At 36.9% G+C, this 24,540-nt stretch overlaps 2 protein-coding genes across 5 annotated transcripts in view; one reads left to right on the top strand and one right to left on the bottom strand.

Moving 5' to 3' along the window:
- The first annotated feature begins 718 nt into the window (after positions 1 to 718).
- On the top strand, positions 719 to 21,086 carry LOC111931188 (protein FRA10AC1). Of its 4 annotated transcripts, none has more exons than XM_023929637.2 (14): positions 719 to 957; positions 5,646 to 5,722; positions 7,689 to 7,781; positions 7,865 to 7,910; positions 8,739 to 8,815; positions 9,483 to 9,566; positions 10,050 to 10,134; positions 13,339 to 13,384; positions 16,066 to 16,179; positions 17,194 to 17,236; positions 17,667 to 17,791; positions 18,392 to 18,430; positions 19,681 to 19,765; positions 20,201 to 21,086. In XM_023929637.2, exons 1-14 carry the CDS (start codon positions 955 to 957, stop codon positions 20,241 to 20,243), a joined length of 960 nt encoding a protein of 319 aa, XP_023785405.2. In that variant the 5' UTR covers positions 719 to 954; the 3' UTR covers positions 20,244 to 21,086. The 4 variants fall into 4 exon arrangements, 3 of the variants coding, with proteins under 3 accessions (XP_023785405.2, XP_086756839.1, XP_023785404.2); XM_086900713.1 differs by lacking the exon at positions 719 to 957 and adding an exon at positions 1,186 to 1,369; XR_015290126.1 differs by lacking the exon at positions 719 to 957 and adding an exon at positions 4,293 to 4,515 and having other exon boundaries at positions 17,549 to 17,791.
- A 222-nt stretch (positions 21,087 to 21,308) lies between these two features.
- Positions 21,309 to 24,540, bottom strand: part of PDE6C (phosphodiesterase 6C) — a 31,953-nt gene continuing 28,721 nt past the window's right edge. Inside the window, exon 21 of the mRNA XM_023929639.2 lies at positions 21,309 to 23,386. Coding sequence (XP_023785407.1) covers positions 23,322 to 23,386 — 65 coding nt within the window. The 3' untranslated portion in view covers positions 21,309 to 23,321. The remainder of the gene's footprint in view (positions 23,387 to 24,540) is intronic.

Raw genomic sequence — 24,540 nt, 5'->3', positions numbered from 1 at the left:
ACTGAAATATGTACAGTGCCACTCAGTTCCTTTCCATGGGACACTTGAGCATCATCTTTGCATCCCTTCACAACAATAATGACAAAACAAGTAACATAAACACTAGGTCAGGAGAAAAAAAAATAAATCTGAAAACAGAGATTTAGTAGCCAAGGTAAGGAGATACAGTGTCAACTATGGTCTGTGATTGCCTTACTGCAGAAAAGCAACTATCTACAACTTGTATTTTACAACTAGCATATTACAAGGGCAGCAGTAGTATTTAAATTTTTAATATTTCCCTGTATTAAGTGTATCTGTGGTTTAACTATCCAGGAATCAATAACACAACTGGAAACTCTAACACAGTCCAGAAGAAAATATCTGTGATGGATTACAGCATTTCAGACCTCAGCAGTTCAGGCTGTGTTTGATGGGAAACTATCAATTAATTGACAGCTAGTTGCTATATCTTCGACTTAATGCCGAAGGTTGGTACTTCCCAGCTACTTTATCAGCAAATATTTTTGGCTTATAAAGCTTCTTTTTTATGATGCAACCCACAGACTCCCAAACTCTTATCGCCCAGGTGCCGTCGGTCCTCACAGGGGAACTGAGTCACATACTGCCTTTCGTTCTTCTAACTGCGAGATGCGAGCGAAGAGCAGAGAAGCCGCTGGCACAGGCAGCAATCAGTGTCACAGATCGCCGTGCCGCGGCCGCGATCTCGATCTGTGCCGCGCCGAGGGCAGCGCGCACCTCCCGGGCACGCCTGGCAGCTGCTGCCCACCGCAGAGCGCCTCCGGGGCCTCCCTCCCTGAGGGGTCCCCTTCTCCGCGAGAGGTCCCCTCCCGAACAACGACCCCCGCCTCCCCGATCCACCCCGAGGGACCATTTCCGCGGAGCCCCGACTCCCGCAGCGGGGTCTGAGCCGTGCCCCCACAACAGGGACTGCGCTGCCCGAAAGCGCCAGGGATGGTGCGGGGGCGACCCGGGCCGGGGAGAGGGGCGCACTCGGGCCTTTCTGAGCCCCTGCGGTAGAGTCCTACCTTCCCAGAGGCGGAGACCGCGGCAGCCGGGGCCGCTGACCGGGTTCCCGGGCAGGGAGACTCCCCTCGCCCCTAAACATGATGAGCGGCTTTCCCCTCCCCTCCCCTCCCGTGCCGTGCCGGCTCGCCCTCCCCCGCGCCCCGCTGGCCCGCGCCGCCCGCCCGCGGCGGAGGGAGGGAGGGAGGGACGGAGGGAGGAAGGGAGCCCTCGGTGCGGCCCTGCTCCGCCTCTGCCCCGCTTTCCGGGAGCGGCCCGCACAGCAGCGCCGGGGCCGGGCGGCGGAGGCGGCCCTCGCCGCGCCGCGGCCATGGAGCCCAACCAGCTGCGCCTTTCCGCGGCCGTGAGTGGGGCCGGGAGGGAGGGATGGAGGGGGCCCGGCAGAGGCGGGCGGGGACAGGCCCGGCGGAGGCCGCGGCCTCCATGGCGGCGGGGCCGGGGCGGGCGGTGGGGCCCGGCCGTGCCCGTGAGGGGAAGGGCCGAGCCGTCCTCCCCGGGCGGCGGGCGGGCAGCCGGGGTCCGTCGTGCCCGTGCCCCACTCCGGCGGCGGAAGAAGGGTCAGGCGGGCCGGGACGGCGCCGGGCCACCTGCGGGGAAGCAGGCGAGAAAAAACCGCTTCGGAAGCTGCGTCCGACCCACACGGGCCGGTGTTCAGTTTCTCCGTGGAGCTCCACAAAGCTCTGATCCTCGATGTCGTGGTCTTCTATTACCTACCTTTTACTCCTACTTTTTCTTTCGTAGCTATAATAAAGGGGCAGTATCTTGCGAGTGCCTTTTCTCTTTGTTAAGGCCGTTCACTGTATAGTATATGCAGGCACTCCTTGTAATAGGTTTTACAAGGGAGAATAGGTTTGAAGCTAGTCTTACTTATTCTCAGTTTTTTTCCCCAAGTGGGGTGGCAAAGCTTCATAGACCACATCAAGGAGGGAAGAGCACATTGCAGTGAAGCATCCTGACCTTCCACACAGCATCCTTTATCCATCAAGGATGGCTCCTCAAGTCCTCTTACAGATCCTGTGCTTCATTCAGACCGTCCCCAAACAGTTTATACTAAGAGCACTCGGAGCTGTTCTGGGCCACATCTGGGCTGTGAGCAGACAAGGCCACAGACTTGCGTGCTGGGCAGGTAGAGGGAAGGATGGGAGCCGGGCTTATGAGTGCAGTGGCAAGACTGGGCCCGAGGTCAGGAGCCACCAGTTGGGAATATTTTATAGGATTGTTTTGACTTTTTATCTTCTTTTTGACTGTTGTCTCGTGTTCAGCCACGTGTTGTGGTCAGGAGTCAACACAAACTGCCATGTGCACATTTCACCAATGTGTGTTTACCCCATTGGACAGGCTTAAAGGAGGTGCCTTCTCTGGATGCAAATACCTGCTGTAAATGCAGTGCTGGGCAGTTTGTAGTGTCCTATATTGATATCAAGAGTTAGTATCTCGGTCTGACATCTGTTGTGTACAACATTCATGCATTCACTATGTTTTTGTGGGTTGTCAGAGCCAAGAGTTTAGTGGACTCTGTTCTGACTCCAATTGTTTCATTATTAAATAATCCAAGATGTTTGGATTACTTAAATGTGAGCTAAATGTACCCCAAAGCATATTTGTGCTTGTTTTAATTTTGTGGTTTCAGTTTGTTTTGTTGTTTGGGAATAAAAAACTCAAAGTTGGTGCAACAGCAAAATACACAGAACAATTTAAGTTATATAGCTTTCAGGTTTGTGTTTTGATAAAACACTTGGGTTTTGTATTAATAATTTACTAGAGGCATTCTGAGTCTGACAAATTCCATCAGAGCAAAGTTTATATTTAAGGGTTTATTAAATCGTGAAAGTAGTTACTTTAAATTTTGTTGATGATTATGCATGTCCATGTCAATATCTGCTAGGCTTGGCACAAAGCTTTGGTATCTGCTCCTCTATTTCTACAATTAAATATTAAGTATATATATTTTTTTTTTTTTTTTTTTTTTTTGTGCAGAAAGGGAGAAATCTGTCATGAAACTTTACAGTATTAAGTAGGTGTCTGTTTACATCATCCTTCCAAAATGGCAAGATTCATTTATGGATGAGATTCCTTGATGGAGTTCATGAAATGAACTAAGTATATTTTACGAAATGTCAGGTCATCTTGGAATCACCCTAAGGTGTCAGGCTAGAAATCATTCAGTCTCAGTCTCTATGAGTGTGGTCCAACACTGCTGGAGCTGCTGCTGTCAAATCAGCACCAGTGCAGTACCTGTCTGTCCTGCTGTTGCCTTCAACGGAGGAGTGATGCAGAAGTGTCAGAACATCAGTCATGGGTTGTGTTCTTTTTCACTCTGAATTTATCTGTGAGGTACTGTAGTGATTCAGAGGAATGTTTGAGGCTGAGAAGAGCTTTCCTGTTGGAAGAGCAGCCTAGTCCTTAGCCATACCTGTCCTTATATTCCCAGTCAGCTTTACAAAAGGCAGTCATCAGCTTCTGAGAGCCCTACAGTATGACTCTGCTGGAGCAGCTCTTCTTGCTTTTTTTTCTTTTATTTGAGTCATTCCTGGAATCACTTGAGAGCTGAATAGTGGGGATGTCTAATTCTCTCCTGGGGTACCTCATCCAAGGTCAACTGCTTTGTGAAAATATCCTTTCATTTGAGCTTTCCTTTTCTGGACTGTTTCAGTACTTCATCTGTCTAGGACTTTCATGCTCATGGTGTTGGCTGAGACTTCCCTTTTGAGTATGAAGGAAGCTCTCGATGTTCATTTGGGAAGCATTACTAATGCCACTTAAAACCTTCCCAGATTAGCATGATATTTTTTAAATTTTGAGGCCAAGGATAAATATATTTGCTGCATACTCATAGTGTGTTCAGACTTTTCTAAAGACAGTATAAGCTTCATTAACAAAACTAGTGCCAGGCTGGCTACTAGAACCACCTAGCTATGGCACTACATTGTTGCCACTTTTTTGCCAGTGCAGGAGGATGGTTTACAGCAGACATCTGCTGCGCTTGTTTATTTGGTTTATTTATATTCTTTGTTTGTTTGGGGGGTGGGCTGGGTTTTTTTATTATTATTTGTTTCTGGTTTGTTTGGTAATGGACAATTTTTATGTCTTGTGGGAAAGAGAAAATAGTTCAGAAAAAGTTCTGATTTGCTTTTGTTGAAATACATATGTGTAGGTGAATTACAGGTTCTTCAGAAGCATCCAGAAGAGTGGGAGGAACATTACAGTATTTGTTTATTTCTATTATAAATAATAATAATAATAGTATAGGATTTTAAAAAATCATAAAAAGAGTCCTTCACTGTTAGTTTGAGAAGATAGTGTTTTACATATTGTCCACAATACTAACCAGCTGTTGGTGTCAGTAGAGGATACAGCTGACTCTTCAGCATGGCATTTCTGCAAGGCATTTGCATCAAGAGAAGGCACCTCATCAAAATCATCCTGAGGAGTTGTGTCTTTTTTCAGATTTTGTTTTTCTCAGCTTTTTGGCAGAGAAGGAATATAATTGTAGGTAATATAAGAATTAGCTGAATCAAACACACTTGTTTTCTAACCCATTGTCTTTTCTTATCCACAGTCTCACCAGGATACTTTGATAGTGTGTGTGGAACCTTTCCATATGCAGCTGTATTAATAACCATCCCTCTTACTTTTACCTTAGTTGTGTAAAACCTGGTTTGGAGTCGGGGCTGGTTTATGTGGTGGCCAGCTCTGGCTTTTCTCTCCCTGTGTTGTCCCTTCAGCTGGCTGCTGTAGGTTGTGGGCGCTCAGGGAGGGCTAAGGAAATTTACATGGGTTAAAACAATATTTTTTTGCATAGGTTCCTTTGTAACTTGGGTGAGTTGTTTAATCTGGCTCATGTGTACTTTCACAATTGTAAATGAGCACCTGGAAGGAAGGTACCAGAGTAGGAGTGAGGGAGAGGAGATGGGATCTACTTAAGCCATCGCATCTCCTGAGGGAATTGAGCATAGAGCTGTGCCTTGAAAAACGGAGGCAACAGATCTGGGCATCAGTCAGTGCTTGGTCATTTGAAAGGATTACTGTATGGATATTTTGGTTTTCTTATATGCATTAATTTGACACTGTAGTCCCAAAGTGTGTGAAAAAGAAGAATTTCATTTTAATTATTGTTTCAATCAGATTTCCAGCTACTGGTGTAAGATCTGATGATCTAAAAGGCTGCATCACAGCCCAAGAAACTTTTATTCCCATTATCCTTCATTTATAATGTGGGCATATCACTTGCTGTCCTCCAGCCCCTTGAAAGACTAACTCCTGGGGAAGACATTCACCTTTGTCTTACATAAATAATGTTGTTTAGAAAATAAACACCCAAGGTATTTATCATACTTTCAGTTTGCTGCATCTATGTGAGGATTAAATATGAGGACATATGCATATAAACTATTTATAAAGTAATCTATTTTACAAAGTAATTTTTCTTTGTCCTGTATTATCTGAAATATACTCTGCATTGTCTGTGGAATTTTATTTGGCTTAGACATGTGAGAATTTGCACTAGTTCATTTGCTCTCTTTCTGTCTTTTATTTATGCATGATGGACAGTACTGATTTGTAATTATGCCATATCCATATTACATTAGCAGATATATTGACTGGTCTATTATTTTCAGGCACGTGGCCATGGAGGCTATGATTCTGATTTTAGTGATGAGGAGAGTGGAGAGACGTCTCTGCAAAAGACTAAAAGGTAATGTAGTTCAGAATTAACACTTTACATGATGTATTTTGTACAAATGGCCTCTTAGTGTGCATAGAAGATGAAACTGTTGCATGTAAGGTATGGTGTTGAAATGGTTTTTGAAAAAATCAATCTCTTCGATTTCTGCATCTCCTCATCTCAAGCTTGCCAAAGCTTGTCATCTCCTAGGGGCAGCTGATTAAGATCTGTTCTGCCATCTCCATCTGGTGTATATTTGCCCCTCAATGCTTGGAGCAGAGGGTTTTGTTTTTCCAAGCATTAGTATCCACTGCTGGGTTTTGGCAGCGCTGTTCACACCACTGTGATCCATCAGGACAAATGGAACTGCCAGAAGAGCAAGGCAAGAAAGGCCAAGTGGTAGCAGGCTTTGTAGATATAAAACACATAGAGATATAAAGTGAAGAACTTATTTATTATTAATTTGTGAAGAGACCTGGGAATTGGTAAATTGTGTTGTGATCAATCCTTGAAATGTACCTGTTTGAGATGACCTTGGCCAATACTTTCAGTGGTTTGCACAGTTAGTGACCTGGAATTTTGTAGTCTGATCTGACTGTATTGTAAAGATTTTTATTTATTTATGTATTTATTTTGCTTTTGTACTGTAGTTCTTTGACACTTTCTGCACCATACTGAACATTTGGCCTATATTTTGTATTTACTTTTCTTACTTTTTCCTGTCTCTCCCCTGCTCTTTTATTGGACTTTATTTAAAAAGACTTTCTGGACATTTTCCTAGGACTCTTGCATATTTTTCCTTTATAGAAGAATTGAAAGAATGGATTTTGTAGTGTCTGATTGCATTCTGGGAAAAAAAAATCATGTTTTAATCTGTGGAATAATAGCATGCATTGTGCCATTTAATTTATTTTATAAATATAGCTGTTCTCCATTAAAATACTGACTGGTTTTGTTCAGATTTCATTTTCTTTAGATGCCATTGTACATTCTACCATTCCACTTTCTAGGTGGAATATTAACTAACCATCAGGAACCTTTCAAAAATACCACCATTATCCTTGTCCTGGCACAGCACTGCTGATTCCCAGTAGGGCTCTTATATGGGTTCCTTTTCTTGCTCTATCATGGTACTTATTTTCACTTTAAGGAAAATAGTAGTCTTAAATTTTCTCCAAATTGCTGTTTTATAGACCCTTCTTATGGAATTTTGTGATTCTTACAGATCCTTTTGAGTAAATGATACCTTAAGTTTCTAGAGTCCTATATTCCATAGCTAGAAACAAATTCCCTGGCTTGTCTTTCTGATTTCTGCTTTCTGATTTCCATGCTTTCTGCCCACTGATAATTATGGGAAAAAAATCTTTTCTTCACCTCAGTTCATGAATTAAATTAACTAAATATACCTTTTAGTAGCTAAAATGTATATCTTTAACTTTTTATTACTTTGTTGAACTCTATAAGTAATTTTAGCTGCCTACTGACAAGTGCTGTTCAATACATGGTAACTGACTTTTAAATTTGTGATTCTGGTGGTTGCACTACAAGAGGCAGAGCTGTTTAATGAGGTGTTGAGACATTGGCCTGAAAGGGTGGAATAGGGTTACTGCCAGTCACTCTCTTTCAGTGAGTGCCCTGTCCTTCCTGTTCCTACTTTGCTGTGTAGCTGAGATTTGTAAAGGACTTTAAATGTCAGAGTGAAACTGAAGAATCTTCCAGGTTTTATCATTGTTCTATAGTGATAATATTAATAATAGCAAATATTACAAATTGGTGTTTTAAGCAATTGCCTTTAAATTCCAGATGGAAGCAAATGCTATTCTGCAGATTAGGCAAAGTCTGATCTGATGTTGGTTCTGAAGTTTCATTCTATTCTTGTAGGAAAGAGCAATATAACAGTTTTCATTATTCAAAATAGTGCAAGGTTTAGCATATGAAAATTTTATTCCTTATGAAAAGTTTTTGACTAACTTTTCTTCTTTTTTCTCACCTTTAGAACACAGGAAGATGCCCTTCTGATAAAGCCATTCCAAAAAGCAAAACAAGGCAGTGTGGTTCACAGACAATTTGCAGCTGAAGAATGTGATAGGTATCTGTTATATATTGCTTTTTTGAGACATTTTACTCTTAATGGAAAGATAGTTTTCACTGGAATGTGTTTGTTATTAACAGGGAAGAAGCAAGAAAAAGAAGATTTCACTTGATATCGATGGATGCTGTATCCTTCTGTTTAATTTTTCAGGTTTGAAGACGGGGCACAGGTTATCCATTATGGTAAAATACTGGGATTTCTCAGTTACCACATTAGGTGACAGGGCAGCACCAGATAGTGAGTCATTCTTCATAGGAGCTTCTTTTTGCTATTGAGATAAAACTTAATTGAAAATCCTTTTTAAGAAGCTATATATAAAGTTTTTATTTGTGAAGACACTTCCTGAATAAGTAATTACATATTTTGTTCAAATTATGATACAAAATGTGTTTCAAATTATGTTTCTGTTTTGGCCTTACACTGAGGCCAAAGTGTTCTGAGAAGCATTACAAGTTTTTCCATGATTTTCATTTCCAAACTAAAGCATACAACTTTTGTTTGTATGTTTGTGGTAAAAATGTAACAAATTATTCCATTTTAGTAGCCAGACTGTTTTTACAATAGAAAAGTACAAACCTGTTTTAAACAAAAACTGCAGTACAAAGAAGCTGTTGTCTAAATCACAGCTGAAAAAATGAATCAAGTTTCTGTGTATATGTGTACAGAGTATCTTTGATGAAGGAAGACACTTTTATAAATGATGAATAAGGTTTTAAAGATGAAATTGCCTTGAATTCCTGTATTTGGAAATTAGCTTCTATGAGAGGTTATTGAGTAAAACTTCCTGATTAATTTCATCCTACTTTTTTTTGGAAATTACTGAACTGTTTGTGAGAAGAAAAGTCTTTGTCTTAAATATATAAAAATATTTTGGTTGGGTTTTTTGTTTTGTTTTGTTTTCAACTGTGGTAAAAGGAAATAAATTCTGAAACAATCCTTAATTGCTTTATTCAGTATGAAAGACATAAAAAGTTTGTGCATGACTACATTTTATACTATGGTGGCAAAATAGAGGATTTCAGAAGATCTGGGTGAGAACCTTTGGCAACCTTTCCCCTCCTGATCTCAAAGCTCCTGTGTTATGTAAAGCTGTTAAGTATATATTATAGCTTTGGGGCCAGAAATTGCTGGAGCTGTGTATCAAATTACTAATTATTTTGGTCATAAATGGTAAATACAGTAATTGGAAATACCCAGACGCACAATTGCCTTGTTTCATTTTGTTTTCATATTTTTAGATAAGAGCTGAATTATTCTTCTTTTATTATGTAAAAAGAAGGATGACAGGTGATCATTAATGGAGGGTACATTGAGAAATATGTCAGTATCTTCAAAATAACAGTCTGAAATACTTCTGAATGTGCAGAATTGCTATCCATTGTCCAGAATAATAACTTCTGTAGAGCTACATAACTGCCTTTTAACATCACTGTCTCCAATAAAGAGTATAAAAAGTGTTTTCAGACAGGATCAAGTCATCCACAATTTCAGTGGCTGTTTTCCACCATGAGGTTTTTTTATTTGGGAACAGGTACACCAGGGAATTAATTTTTGATGGTTTTATTTAATAGAAATGTACTCCTTTATGCTGTGAGGTAGAGACCAGAACTGTAAAATATTGATGCTTACCAAATTATAATTTGATGGATTTTCATTTTAATGTTACCTTGTACTAAAAATAGGTGTGTCCTTTTATAGAGCAAATGACAAGACGGATCTTGATGTTATTAGAGAAAACCACAGGTTCCTGTGGAATGAAGAAGATGAAGCAGACATGAATTGGTACCTGAAACTATTATAGGATATGTTGTTTTTAGATGACTTGTACTAAATTTGTGGTTTCCTTTACTAATTATGAATTACTGTGCATACTTGGTGATCATTCTTTAAAGATGATTCGAAAATGAAAGACCCTTTGAAGGTCTTTCATATTGTAATATTGCTCAAATGTCTATATGAATTCATGACAGAAAGAACTAATAAATAATAGTGATTCTCTGAGATCCAAATGACTGTTCAAAAACTCTGAAGAAAGCAGAGTTTGAAAAACATACAGTTTAGTATGTACAGTGGATTTATTTTATATTTATTTTTCCAGTTTTATGGAAATTACTCCTTAGTTTAATGACTAATCTGTTGCATTTCTAAGTCTACAACTCGTGTTCTTTCGATGAAACAACATGTTGTCTTGCTAATGTCATTACAATGTAAAGTGAATTATGTTGTCTTGTGTATTTCATAAAAAAAATATACTTTTTGTTATAGGGAGAAGAGGCTTGCAAAGAAGTATTATGACAAATTGTTCAAAGAATACTGTATAGCAGATCTCAGCAGATACAAAGAGAATAAGGTATCTTTTCTTAGTGTAAATCATCTTGGGTTTTGAAGTATAGCCTTTTCAAAAATGGCCTTATGATTGTGGATATGTTGTAAAACCAGAACATTAGTACCCCTTCCATAGAAAGGGAGTTGTGAGAATTTATCAAGTTACTTAATAAGCAGCAGTTTGAATTCAAGCATTGTCACTGACTCAAAAATGTGCTTCTGTGGGAATAGGAACATTTCTGTCAGATGATGTTTTATGAAGAGGTACATTGTGTGTGAAAGGCAGAAACTGCAAAGGGGTTAAAGAAAGAAGGCTGAAGAGGTTGCTTGGAGAGGAGCAGTAGATGAAGCCTAAAAACCAATGGAATGTTACTGTTAAAAAAAAAGTCTAAAAAGAGTTTTGTACTTGAATGCTGACAGAAACAATTTTGGAAAAGTCTATTCTAAAGCAGCATCTTTTGCTGGTTGTTCTTTTCTGTTTGTGGAAACAGGATTTGTATGTGCCTTGTAAATAAATAGAATTTCTTAAGAGAAATGGCCCAATTCCAGCACCAGGTTTTCTTCCTAACTGGAACAGTCTTTCTTTTTTCCAAGTTTTTGGCTGACTAATTTCTTAGTTAAAGAATATACATGAATTTTCTATTGTGATTTTCCAGAGACTGGTGCTGAACTCAGATGTGTCGTGGTGTTTCTTGCACACAGTAACCCAGCCTATATAGTTCTTTTTGACTATTTATAGTATTGAAAATTACATTCACTGGTAAATATTTGCAAGGACTGGGCTTAGCTCTATTGGGAAGATGGCAGTCATCTAAAGACAATTGCAACAGCAAAATGCAAAAATTTAATTAAAATCAACAAAAACTAAAATGCTGAAGATGCCTTCCCTTCTTTTTGAGTATATTTAATTTTATTTTCCTGTACCTATTTCATATCCCTCAATGTCCGCTCCATCCCCCATCCCCCCAGCTGATTTCACTTGAGCATGCTTACAGATTTTGTTTCTCTTGCTAATGTGCCAAGTTTCCATATGTTTGCTGTCTTTTGTGGGAAACTGTTTTGCCCCAGATTTTTTTTTTGTGTGTGTGTGTTTTGTTGTGTTGTGTGAACAGTATTTCCCTGTCAGACTTCAAGTGTGTCTATCCTAACTTTGAGGTCACTGTCTGTTCCCATTTATGCTCCTAAGTCATTACTCATATTTTTGGAATTTCCATGTCAGCATAACTGCTGTGTCATGCAGTTTGTGAAATATATATGCTTTCTTTTCTCAAACATCATAGGATGTTCTGGTCATATGGAAGTCCTTTCTCAGAAATTCTTAGAACAATAGAAAAAAATATAAGATTTTTCTCAGTGTTTGAATTATCCGTGCCTATGTTTGGTACAGAAGGATTTCAAAGCACTTTTTTTTGGAAGTCTTAAATAAGCTGCTCATCCCATTTCCCACCGATGGAATACAGTCTGTGCTTTCAGATTTTTTCTGCTTTCATTTTTTTTCTGCATTTCCAGAAACTGGAAACTATCTTTAGCCCCCTGTGCCTTCTGTTTTGCAGTGCTGGTGCTATGAAAGGTACAGGGTAGATAATAGCTTCTCAGCTAGTCAGCCTTTTGCATGCTAACTGTCGATGCATGTTGATGCTTCATCTTGATATAAGAAAGAAATTATTTTCTATTGAGAACATTCAGGTGCTGGAACAGCTTCCCCAGTGGCACAGTGGAATCCCCATCGCTGGAGGTTTTTCACATGCAATTGCCCAGGGGGATAGATAATCTTATCTGGGCTCCCTTCTCCATGGAAGGTTGAACCTGGTAGTCTGTTGAGGTGCCTTCCAACCTGAGCTGTTCTTTGATTTTGTGATTCTATATCGTGCTACTTGGTGTCAAAGCAAAAGTTGGAGGTCAGTTTTCTGTGATGTTTTAAATACATATATTTAATATGTATTTAATATTGAGTCACAGATTGAGACTTGCACATATGTGCTCATCTGTCTTTTCACAGCTGTAATTATTCTGCTCCTGGCCAAAATGTTCTAGTCAGGTAATGTTTCTAAAGATCTCTGCATAGAGATTGTAGCTCAGATCTCTTTAGGAACTTTTCTTTTGAAGTAAACCACTGTTTTACAAAGGACTGGATAATGGTAAGCACCAGTTTCATGGGAGCATCTCCTTTAAGAATTTGAAAAATAAGCAGAACCACCTTCTGACCAAAGCTCAGAAGAAAACAGTAAGAAGCCCGAAGACATACGAGCCCGTGAGGCCACAGGCACATTCCAGCTGCTGGTCCAGACTGTTTTACTTACACTCACATGCACACACATGGCTGGGACTCCCCTGGTCTCACTCCTAGAGATTCACAGGTGCTCTCACAGCCAGAGATGGAGACCACTCACCCTTCTTGCTCCCAGGCCACTTCACCTGCTGATGACAAGTCCGGCTTGGCCTTCACTGGCCAAACCACTGGTGTTTCCTTTTAATCAGAAATGCCATTGTGAATATCTGGGGTGTGAGGCTACACAGAGAGAGTGGAAGAGTCTTCTTGACAGCTCTTGCTTGTGCTGGGTCTGTTATTCCTGACATTTTCCCTAGATAAGAATTTTTTAGGTCAAGGTTGTCTTTGAACCTTCAGTGCATCTTGTCTGCAAACTTTGAGGCTGATAAATGACCGTCTGTATTGTCAGATAGTTCAGTTCTATTGTCAGCTTTGCAGTGCAGCACAGGAGGGTGTTCTGCATTTAAGTTTTACTTTGATATGCACTGGACTGGAAATGTTCCCTTTGTTGTCTTATTTTCCTGGAGAATTTCTTATTTGCCATCTCTGTACTTTGTTTTGTAGCTTAACAGATTGGAAGTGTCTCCTATTTGCTAAGAAATGAAATCTGTTTGACACCTGGTTATTAAATAAAATACATTTTATTATTTTGTTTTTATTTCCAGATTTCTAGGCCAACTTGTCTTCTACTTGGAAATGTTAATGTGTTTGTTTCATAATTGTTTTTCAGCATGGAGGACTTCCTGTAAAAATAAAAATATTTAAAGTATTTCTATTATAAAAATACCATTCTGGCAAGCAGAAGCAGAGAGATATTTTTAATTAAAAGAGAAATAATTAAATTTTACTGACCAGAATTTAATGGATAAGCCACATACAGGATGTCAATCAACTGAAATCAGTCCTTTCAATGTTTAGTGTTTACTATTCACAACTCAATTTTGGTTCTTTTCTTAACAGTTTGGATTTAGATGGCGACATGAGAAAGAAGTAATTTCAGGAAAAGGTAGAGTTGTCTTTCATTTTGTTACATTTCTTCTTGATGCTCCTCTTGCTGCTTTTTGACATGATTTTGTTAGAAAATACTTGATGGTACTGGTAAGTATATCAGATAATAATGAACAATAAATTGACTTGTCCTCCAGCTTTGCTGTTTTATGCCACATAGATTTAGACTGCACACTGATCTGTACATATTACAATTAAAAGAACCTTTAGTTTATTTTCACAAGGTCAATTTTGTAATGAACATCACCATAACATGTTTGATAATGTAGAATTTCATGGGTTGGCTTTTTAGCTGCTTTTCTCCAGTAGTTCTTCTACCTCTTTAGTTAGCATTTGTTAACTGTAATTGAAGTCTCTTTGATTTTCCTCAGGAATTTCTTGAGTAACAGTTTCTCCACTGCTTTCTGCAAAATGTAAATTTTTTAGTTTAAGTTTCTTGTGTGATACCTATTTTAGGCTAAATTGGTTTTGAAAGCTTCAGTGGCAATGATTATCAGGTCTCCCAATGCTGTCTCTAAATTAGTGCCTTAATTCTGGGTATGAAGTCTTACCAGTGTGTTACTGGGACTTTGCACAGTGGTCCTTGTTCCATGGCTGAGGTGCTTGGGCTTTTTCAACTTGCTGAACAAGCAAGAAAATGAGGTGAATGAGGTATTGGTGTTCCTGGGGTAGATTCTCATACACGTGTGGTTTTCAGAAGTCATGGATGCACGTGCCAGAAAATTATATGGAGTTGTACTGCTGATCAGTTTCACTCAGTTACCGTTCTTTAAACAGATGTATTCTGTAAACACCTGAATTGCAATGTATTTCAAAAAGTTAGAAATGCATTTATGATTAAAAAAAATAAATTCAGAGTAGAAAGCGAGAACAGTATTGATGGGGATTTTTAAGTTGTAAATATTAAAGCCTGTAAAGGTAGTTGTGGTCATATGTTGCATTCAGCACTACATGTTATAATGTTATAAAATTATGTGCTTTATTGAATACTTTAACAGGATAATTAAAATTAAATGAGAAGTAAATTATTTTTATGTCTTTGTGGGAGAAAAATTATATATTTTTACATTTAATATGTGGTACTCCATATTTTAAAATGTAGGATAAAGTGCAGAATTACATATTTCAAGCTTTTTTTAATGGAATGCTAATGAAAAGTGAGCAATTGGAATGTAAGGGTGGATAAATCCTCTCTTTCACCACCGGGGGGCGCGAGAACCCAACCCTCTCGCAGGTGTCAGACGCTCTCTCCAAGTGTGGTTCCAAACAATCCTTTAAAAAAAGCCGTGGGTCTTTTAAGCTATTTTAAAATATAAATCAACCATATAAATTGCTTTAATTAAATATAATAACACATCGATACCTACCTGTCTGGTAATTAGCATTAGCATTGTATGTACTTAGTGTATGTAGTGATGTAGCTGTGTCAGTTCAGTGGTGATGAGAACCACTGTTGGTGCGTTGTTACTAAGGTTTGGGGGTGGGAACAAGGGAAGGCAGGAATGCAGTATTCACACTTGGTTGCTTTGCATTTGATGGCTGTCTTTGCTTGATCACAAAGAAGAAGGGCTAGGGGAAGTCAAAGAAGAGGTGGCATTTGTTTTACTAACTGTAAATGCCAAATTATTTCTTTGGCTTCTTTTCTTTCTAATCTTTGCCATAAGTGTTTTGAAAGGAGGTCATATTGGAGATTGCTATGACACAGGGTACTGGTGGCCATACCTTACATTGGGTTAAGCATACTTAATGTATATTAATTTGAAACTTGCTTTTTTAAAGAGAGTTCTGGTTTTTTATTTACTTCAAATGTTTGCATTGAAAGTGGTATTTCATTACAGAACTGAGGTATCTGGGGACACTGCCAATCCATTAGTTAGCTGCTTAAGCAGAATTTTCTGAGGTTAATCGTTCACCAACAGTCCTGCGTGTGAGCCTATTAATACACATCCTTTCTGCTGCTCTGCATACAAATCAGTCTTCTGCAAAAGGAATGCATGTATCTTTATTACTGCAATATTAGGACTTCAGTGGTGAAAACAAAATTGATTATGTGCAGATCTGTTTTAAAATCAGTGTTGCTTTCACATAAAGATCCAAAGGAAGCTTTTAAAGCTGATGTAGCATTTCTCACAAAGCTGGATTTCCTTTTCTTGAAAGAAAAGTGTTTATGGATAGTCACTAAAATACAAATTGTATGTCCAGTATATCAGATACACTAGTTATGTAAAAAGCATATGGGCATCTTCATATTGTACAAATGTGATAATTGAAATAGTTTGTGTCATTAAAGATGCATGTCTCAATCACAACTTCTGATCCATCATCCTCTGCTAAGTAAGTAATCATTCAGGGTATAGGATCTACCCTAGTGACATTAATTTTTCAGTGTTCGTATTAGGCTTATTATTTCATAATGTACACTTTCATCCACATATTTCAAAACACAGTTATGATTTTTCCTCTACAAATAGGCAATATTGGACAAGTATGATTGATTGTGTTGTTGTTCCCTGTTATTAATTCCTTAATCTAGATGTTATTTTTAGATTTGTGGGGTTTTTTTTTATTTGAAGGAAATGGAAAACAAAAAGCAAAAACTGAGCAAAACTGGAAATAACAGCCCCATATCTATTCATGCTAATCATTGAACCATGGTTTGCTGGTTTTGACTCTTTTCAGGTCAGTTTTCCTGTGGAAATAAACACTGTGATGAGAATGAAGGCCTGAAGAGCTGGGAGGTGAATTTTGGTTACGTTGAACATGGCGAAAAGAGGAATGCACTTGTGAAATTGAGTAAGTCAACCCTTCTAGGATATTTACACTTAAAAGAAGACAAGTGTCTTGTACTTTGAATGGTATTGAGTGAGATCCAATGTAATGAGTTCATGACAAATGCAGAATAGGAGATAATTTTGTTGAATTAATCACAGGTGGTAGCATGGTGCTCTTGATTTAGAGAATAGCTGTTATCATTATATATGACGAAGTTGTTACAGATTAAGAAGTTTATTCTGTATAATTAGCATGTCATAAAATCAGAATAATTTGCTATAAACTGTTTTGTATAGAAGCATTTCTAGTTTTAATGGACAGTACTGCATTGCAAGGAGAATTTCAGCATTGTCATTGCTCATTCAGTTACCTGGCTTAGAAGTCTTTAGGGCTTTGGACCAGACAACTTCTTGCACATAATCAGCTTTACTGATTTTATTTCAAATATTTGTGTTTTCTTAGAAAACGTCTATCTTCAAACAGTTTTCTGTTCTTACATCTCAACTGTGGTTTTCTAATTCAGTATTGTCTATATGATAATATGTTTATCAGATAATTACATTTAGTACAGTTTTTATTGTTTGTTACTGTTACTGTTAGTTACTTCATGTAAAATGAGTGAGTAGTGGGATTTTTTTCCTTTTGTGCGCAAGACACTCCATGTGGAAGCATTTGGTCTCTTGACAAAGCTCTAAGAGACTTTCATGTCTTCAGTATAATTGTAGAAGAATTTATCTGTCCACAAGGATCCATAAATGGGATGTCTGTACATAAGAAGCACTGATACTTCTTTAATGAAGAGCTAGTTTAGCCAGTGCTAAATCTATGATTGTCCTTCACATTTAGAAAAATCTGGGTTTGTACTGGAGACTTTCATAATGTATTTTTTTCAATCCTGACTGCAATTACATTGTAACTAGTGTTTTGAAGAAAAAGGTAATGATATTGAAAGATACAGCTCTAACTAGTTTTACAGTTTTGTTAATTATGCTTATCAAATTCTTGGCTGCAATGTTCTCATTTTCTCTTTTTCAGGACTATGTCCAGAATGTTCCCACAAACTAAACTTCCATCACCGGTAATGAAATATTTTGAAAATAATGGGGACTGAATTACTGATAAGTTACAATTATGATGAACAGCACACAGGAACAAAACTTCAGTTAGATGATTAGGAACTTCATTTATCCTGAAACAGCATAAATATTCTGGAGCTTTTATAAAGGCACTGTTGAGGGTTGGGATGCTGTGCTAATGATAGCACAGAACCCTTCAGACTGGAAGAATTCCATCCCTACCACCACAGAAATTTCATTTGCTCAATTTCAGCTCAGTGATTATTTTTCTTCTGCTTCTAATAGCACTTTTCAACTGAATATGTTTTTTTCAGTTTAACTACTGATAGATGTCTGAAAAAATGACACGTTTGACTGAATTAAATACTTCAGATTTACTGTTGCATAAGAAGTACATATAATAGAGGAGGTGTACATTCATTTTTTTTAAAGGAGGAAAGAAGTCAAAACATGCAAGAAAAAAGGCACAGCTGCACAGAACTCTAAAGAGCCAAAAAATAAGAAGAGAAAATTATCTCGTTCAGCAAAAAAGAAGTCCAAAAAAAAGACCCATAAAGGTAAATTTAAACTTTAAAACTTCAGTTGTTAAAATACTCAGATTAGTTGAACATTAGTTTTGCTACAGCAACGTAGATAGAGACATATAATTATGTATAAATACATTTAGTTATATGGACAGATATGTATCTTTCTTGACTGCAACACAGGTAGTCAGAAAGGTAAATTTCTTAGGTAAAATTTCCTAGATGCAGAAAAAAGATAAGTTTCTTATATTTAACAGAGGGACAACCTTTTGAAAAGTATGCACTGCAAGGGAAATTTGTGCAATCATTGGATGTTGCATACTAGAAGGGGTTGTGAAGTATTTCATTCCATGAGGCTTTGGGGTTGAAAGCCCTTTGAAAATGTTAGATAACCTTTTTACACCAGAGATCTTGGGTTGACATAACTGGGCTCAAACTGATGACCTTTGCACTCATGCAAAAAAAATCCTTTTATTATAGTGTTGACTTGCTTTCTTTGAATGTGGTGCGTGCATGCATGTGCACGTTTAGTGTAATAAATTGTGATAGAAATATCTTTGTAAACAATATAAGATAACAGATAAAACCAAGAGAATCTCACCAGTTTTTTTCTATTTTGGTGTTTCTTTACAGATCATGTATCTTCAGATGATTCAGATAGTTCTGATAAAGGTAAAGATATTTTAATATCCTTCATATTTTTGTAATAAATTGTATAATGTCACAGACAGTTGTCATTGATCTTAGTTTTATTAGGTGTTTTAATATTTTATATGATAAGAATGCTGTCTGAAACAAAGAGAAATACAAAGATTCGAATGAATGACTTACATGTCTTGGAGAAAAAGTGTAGGGAATTTTAAGGAGGAAATTGTTTAATCAAAAAATAGAAGTGGGGCCAGATTACAGAAGGGAAATAACCAGAAAAATGAGAGGTCAGGCTGTTCCAAAAAAGAGTAGAGGGTGCAAAAATAGGTACGTTGTTAATAATTTCATGCTGTGTAAAGATAGTACTTTTCTGATACAATAACTGCTACATTTTCCTTCAGGGAGTTATACTGATACTCCGCTTAAAAAAAAAAAAAAAAAGATTTTAAATAAATCCTAGACTTTAATTAATGTCTTTTCCACCTACTTGTTGCAGGTAGATGCATTCTACCTGCAAGTCACTACTTGTATCTCAGTGATTCCAGTCTCCACTTTATTTTATTTGTGAAACAGGCCCCATCTCCTGTTCGTGCCAATTCTTGTTGCAGACTGTCTAGAAGTGATTGACTGTTTTCATGATTTCTCTGCTCTGCTATACATTTTTAGGAATGTCATCGCTCCCTAGGCTTTCCCAGTTAGATACAAAAAGACCTGAAGTACTTTTCTTATGATTTGGACCATGCCCAAAGTACTTGTTCTGTCAGAAAAGATATTGGAAGATTCAGGAAAAGGGGGGAGCTTCTGAGATGAGATTCCTGTGTACTAATATGAAATAGTTATACAATAATCCATGTTTTCTTACAATTTTACTGATAAGTCACAATTTATAAGAACTATCATTTAAGTAAGGTAATTGATTAATATCATAAATTGAAACTGTATTGTAATTCTGGGTTTGTAATTATTTAGTTTTAGAAAAAAAATGGTATGTTGCTGTTGTGTCAAGATCGTTGTTTCAACATGATTGTTGCTATATTTGACCAAAACATTGGTTTGTGTTACCTAAGAAACTTTCTGATGTTATTCTAATTAATATTGCAAAACATATTCATTTTCACTTTATGCAAAGCAAAGTGTTTTGTTTATTCTCATGGTTGCAATTAAACATTGCTTCTAGCAATATATCATCTAATTTTAAAAAAGGTAAATTATTTTAAAATTTTCATGGTTTTTTAAATTTTCATTTAATGAAAACATTTTCAATTTTTTAACAGGCTCAGATAATAGCAGTGCAGAAGATGGTCCTTCAAAAGCTGACACTCGGAAAGGTCCTCTACGAGAAGCAGATAAAAAATCACGGTTAGTTTGACGTAATGAACTTGCAGCTACTGATATGTACGGGGTCCATTCAGAATTGCAAAGGCAGTCGTCCTGAATATTTCAATGAGTATTTATACATAAAAGGTTATGTCAAATCTCTTTCCATGCAGTGAACCTAAAAATGTGCTTTCAAAGAGGAGATATAGACAGCTCTTGAGGAAAACCTTTGCTAAGCCACTACCATACCACTGCTGTCTTACCCACTGCTATACCATTAATTACCTTAGTGGTGGGTCCTTAGAGTCAGCTCACACAAGGAAATATGAAGGGTATTAGAATGTAGTAAGTCAAAATTATCTGTTCCTTCAGCAGGTTTAATCAGAAGTTTGCTAAAACTTTTTCACACAAAGATTATCTCCTGGGTACAAATCCAAAGCAGAACTTTCTGACTTTTATTTTTTGTCATTTTTACAGGGAAGAGGAATTTGATGAGTATTTTCAAGACTTATTTCTCTAAAGCTTGCAATTGGTGTAGGCTGATTTTCTTCATGAGTTGTCAAGATGGAAGTCTGGAAATCCAGTCATAATTTTCCAGAGACCTCTATCTGCCAGCATACATTTTCTACAGTCACTTATATGGACCATTTGGGTGGATTGTCATTGTAGAAGGTTTCAAATCTAAAAACTTTCAATTTCTTGTAGTATACTCTGCATACTCTTGAAACAAGAGAAATTATTTTTTCAGTTCAGGGCAGAATATATATGGCACTCAAACTTAAAAAACCAAGAATATAGTTTATTGATATTACAACAAGGAATTTCACTGCTTTTATTTTATCCCAAATTTCAGTTATTCCCAGATTTTTGTAAAGGAGCATTTTGTAAGATTCTGTGAGTAGCTTAAAGCCATGTACTTTAATATATTTATATTTTTAATTTATTAAACAAGAATTAATAGCTTTAAATTTTATTGGTTACTTAGACTTCAATATTTGGGTATTAGTCTCTGTAAATATTTTCAAATGCTATTGGAGAAGTTCAAATTTTGTCAAATATGTGTTCTACTTGAATTAAGTAAACTGTATCTGAAATCTTTCCTACTCCTTTAAAAAGTTCAGTTTATTGTGACTTTCTTCTAAATTTTAGTTGTAAAGTGATATGTCTTACAATTCCACCTATAAAAATTTGGTTGGTTGGTGAAATTTTTGGTTTAAAAAATAACATGTGGCTTTCTACTGGAGATGTACGTGACTTTTATGTTATCTGTGCCTTCTGATCTCCTTTCCATTGACTGAACATTAATCCTTCTTTCACGTGTAATCCTAAATATACAAATAAAGCATGTGTATTGCTTGAGAAACTTACTGGATTCATCTTCTTTGAGTTGCAACACATCTTCAAATATTCATTCGGTCATGTTTCCAAAGAAACAGTCTGCACGTGGATAGGTACCATGCCTATATTTTTTCTGTTTGGTGAAAATTACTTTGGATACAAAGGTCAGACGTTTTAAAATTAAGTTTTCATGTTAATCTGAGGAAGTTAATGTTTATAAAATATTTTTTTGATGAGTACTTCTCACTGTAGGTATAGAAAGTATTTATTTCTAGTAAGTATTTGATGTGGACAATATAACAGCAGAGATAGTTGTAGTGTATTTATGAACATTTCACATGCATTCATATGAATAAGTTGAGAACTCTATTTACAAGTATTACTTAACATAATTACATTTTAAACATTTTGTACTTACATAATAGATGACAGTACAAGGACATATTTAGGGCGTCCTTGAGTAAGAAATAAACGTATCCTTGCATGAAGGCTTCTTTAGGTAAGAAGGTGGATTTAAAGGTTAATTCTCTGTCATCTTGCGTCTTGCGAGCTTGGCTGAGAGTCAAATCCAATCTGCAGCAATCTGCTTAAACGTGTGCAACTTGCCCAAAGGGGCTTTGGTCAACTGCGTTGCTATATTTGTTGCTTCAAGTATTGCATATTAAGTATGTGTTCTGAATAACTAACTTCTCTTTGGGTCTTTAAAATACAGTTATAAAAGTTACACTATACATATTAAGTACATCATTTAATACAGTTTGAATAAAAATACATTATCAAACAATCTTGAAATGGTTTTCTTTAGTAGTGGCATTTAGTACAGAAAATAACATGTTACCTGGTTTTATGTCATAACTTTGCATAAAATATTTGGCCCATTTATAAGTCAGAATGTTTTAAGTGTTTGGAGATTTTTGTGGATTCCTTTGAGTGATAAATGTATACAGTATCTCTGTTCATAGAGCATTCTTAGAAATATTTATATGACCAAATTGCTCATTCTCCATTCCATGTGGATGTGGAAGGTCCTTCATAGGAAAAAAGAAGTGCGGGTCTGCTTTGTTTAAAGGAGCAGGAAAAGTGGCAGGATTGAGTCTGAATGTTGAATGTCTCTGTTGCAGGAGTTGCATTTGACATCCATCTCCTTAGATTTGAAACTGGTTCCAGTGAATACTCAGGTCTGTGCCTAACATAGTAGCCATTTGCCTTCCTCCATCCACAGAAGGAGCTGGTTTCCGGAGTGGAAGGTGTGGAGTGGATTTGTTCCAAAGGTGTGGGAAGGAAGGTCAGTGTTCACAAAGAGCTAATTTGTGTGCAGTCTGTCTACTTGGTTGTAGAAAGACAGGTAATGGGAATATGGTGTGTGTTACTTCTGCTTTGCTCTCCCTCAGAAGATTAAATTGGTGCCAATTAATTTGTTTTCAAATACTTTAATTTATTGCATTTTGAAAGAGATGCACTGGGAGTACATGAGCCTTTTAAAATGCCCTTGAATGCAAATCCTGCTTGTAGATATGCTGGTGTATCTTAGTAAGCTTTTACTTGTGTGTAAAGTATGATGTTTGTAGTCTGCTATTTTAGATTCTTACAATAAAAGCTGGTCAGTTTAGGAACTGTGGGAGAGCCATTTGCATATGATCAAAAGGCTACAATGGCTATAATTTACAGATTTATCATTGGTAATTATGCAAAAAAATCAATGTACCATGGGCCTGCTTTTTATAGATAAGAGCTAGGGAATTGTGTTGTGCATTCCTAAAGTGAAAAAAATGTTTTACTCTGGGACTTTATATATTATTGAGAATGAAGGAAAATGACAGAATTACAGATGAAGGAAATACACATAATATAAAAAATCTAAATATCCAAGTTACAAATATTGCAATTCTTGGTTTGAAGTTTACATCTTAGATTTCGTTCAGTAATTTAATATAACATTTGTCAAAATTATTTATATTTTTTATGGACAGTGTATTTAGAAGTTACATATTTTAATAAAAGTACTGTATGTAAATTGAGTGACATGAAAAAATACCTAGAGCACACAGTTAACTCATTTTGCACCATTATTTTTTCCAGTTTTTAATAGTAACTGGTTTTTTTTAATCCATTAAAAATTATTTCCAACAAATGGCAAGTGTTTAAGAGGATTAAGAAATTGATCTATGCTATTCTATACAAAGCAGGAATCCACAGGGGCTCATTGAAGGTCTTTCTAGATGTCTTTTCTTGTAGCAGGAACAGTATCTGAGACAACGAATTACAAAACTACACATGTTTTGGATTTTCCTTCTTCACCACCTCCACCACCTGCAGCAGCACTTTCTGTTAAAAAACAAGGAAGGAAAGTAAAATGAGTATTTTCTGTTAATTTTATCTGCTCTAATTCCTTATTAAGGAGTGCTGCTTTTATTTTATGCATATTATGTATGTTTGGCTGTCTGAAATTTCACTGCTTGTCTGAGATATTGGAATAAGAAACAATGACATGTTATATATACATATGTGTATATAGTGTAGGAGTTGATACCATCATTTCTCAAGGGACCAAACACACACTGAACCACTCTTACTGGAAAGTTTCAGTATTTAAATATATGACTCTGTCCCACACATACAAAACTGAGGTATGCAAGCCATGCAAAAGAAAGAAACTCTTGAATCAATATAATCTGTGAATCTATTCTTGAAGAAAATGATACAAAAACTTTAATTTGACCTAATTGCATAAACCTTTTTCCAACCCTGCATGAATCCCTTTGTAATTACTAATTAAGAGAGAGAGATAGCTACTGATTCTGTTACTCTCTCTCAAATGATGCCACAGATGTTCATTGGTCATAGTTAAGATTCTTTCAATGTAATAAATTGCATTTCCAGATTCACTTAAGGTAAGATACCAATATTAGAATTAAAACTTACATTTGAAAGCTGTGGATCACCATGTTACTAGGTCATTTTCGACCCTTTCCACCTGCATTGAAACATGTCACATAATCAGTGTCCTACCCTCTGTAATTTGTGGATATATTCAACACTATTTTACTAACTATGTATTTGATTTTCTCAGTTTAATACTGTATTTTGCTTTACTTCAGTTCTGAACTTTCCACTGTAGTGGTTCAGCAAACATGTTTATTTTGTGTCTACTGAATGGCTAAGAATAGCCAGGTCAGTGTGTTCTACAGAAAACCACCATGGTTCAGCATGTATCAAATTTCTGTTTGTATTAACTGACTTAACAAACCCATATATTTACATGGCCCTGATTTGACAGTGTCAGATCTGTTCTTCACAAATGTCCATGGCCTCATTCCAGTGTGTGTTTTTAAAGGATGCAGAATTATTCCCTTTTGTTTTGCATTGCCAATTATGATATGCAAAGGCCAGATCCTTAGCTTCTGCAAATCAGTCTGTCCATGCTTGCCTGTGTAAGCATGTGTAAGGTTTCCTATTTTCCTATAAGGAAAATACTTATT

The sequence above is a fragment of the Cyanistes caeruleus genome, chromosome 8 (genome assembly GCF_971803275.1).
Source record: "Cyanistes caeruleus chromosome 8, bCyaCae1.hap1.1, whole genome shotgun sequence".
NCBI classification, from domain to species: Eukaryota; Metazoa; Chordata; class Aves; order Passeriformes; family Paridae; genus Cyanistes; species Cyanistes caeruleus.
The sequence above is the reverse complement of the archived record's forward strand: the minus strand, read 5'-3'. Positions and strand labels throughout refer to the sequence as shown.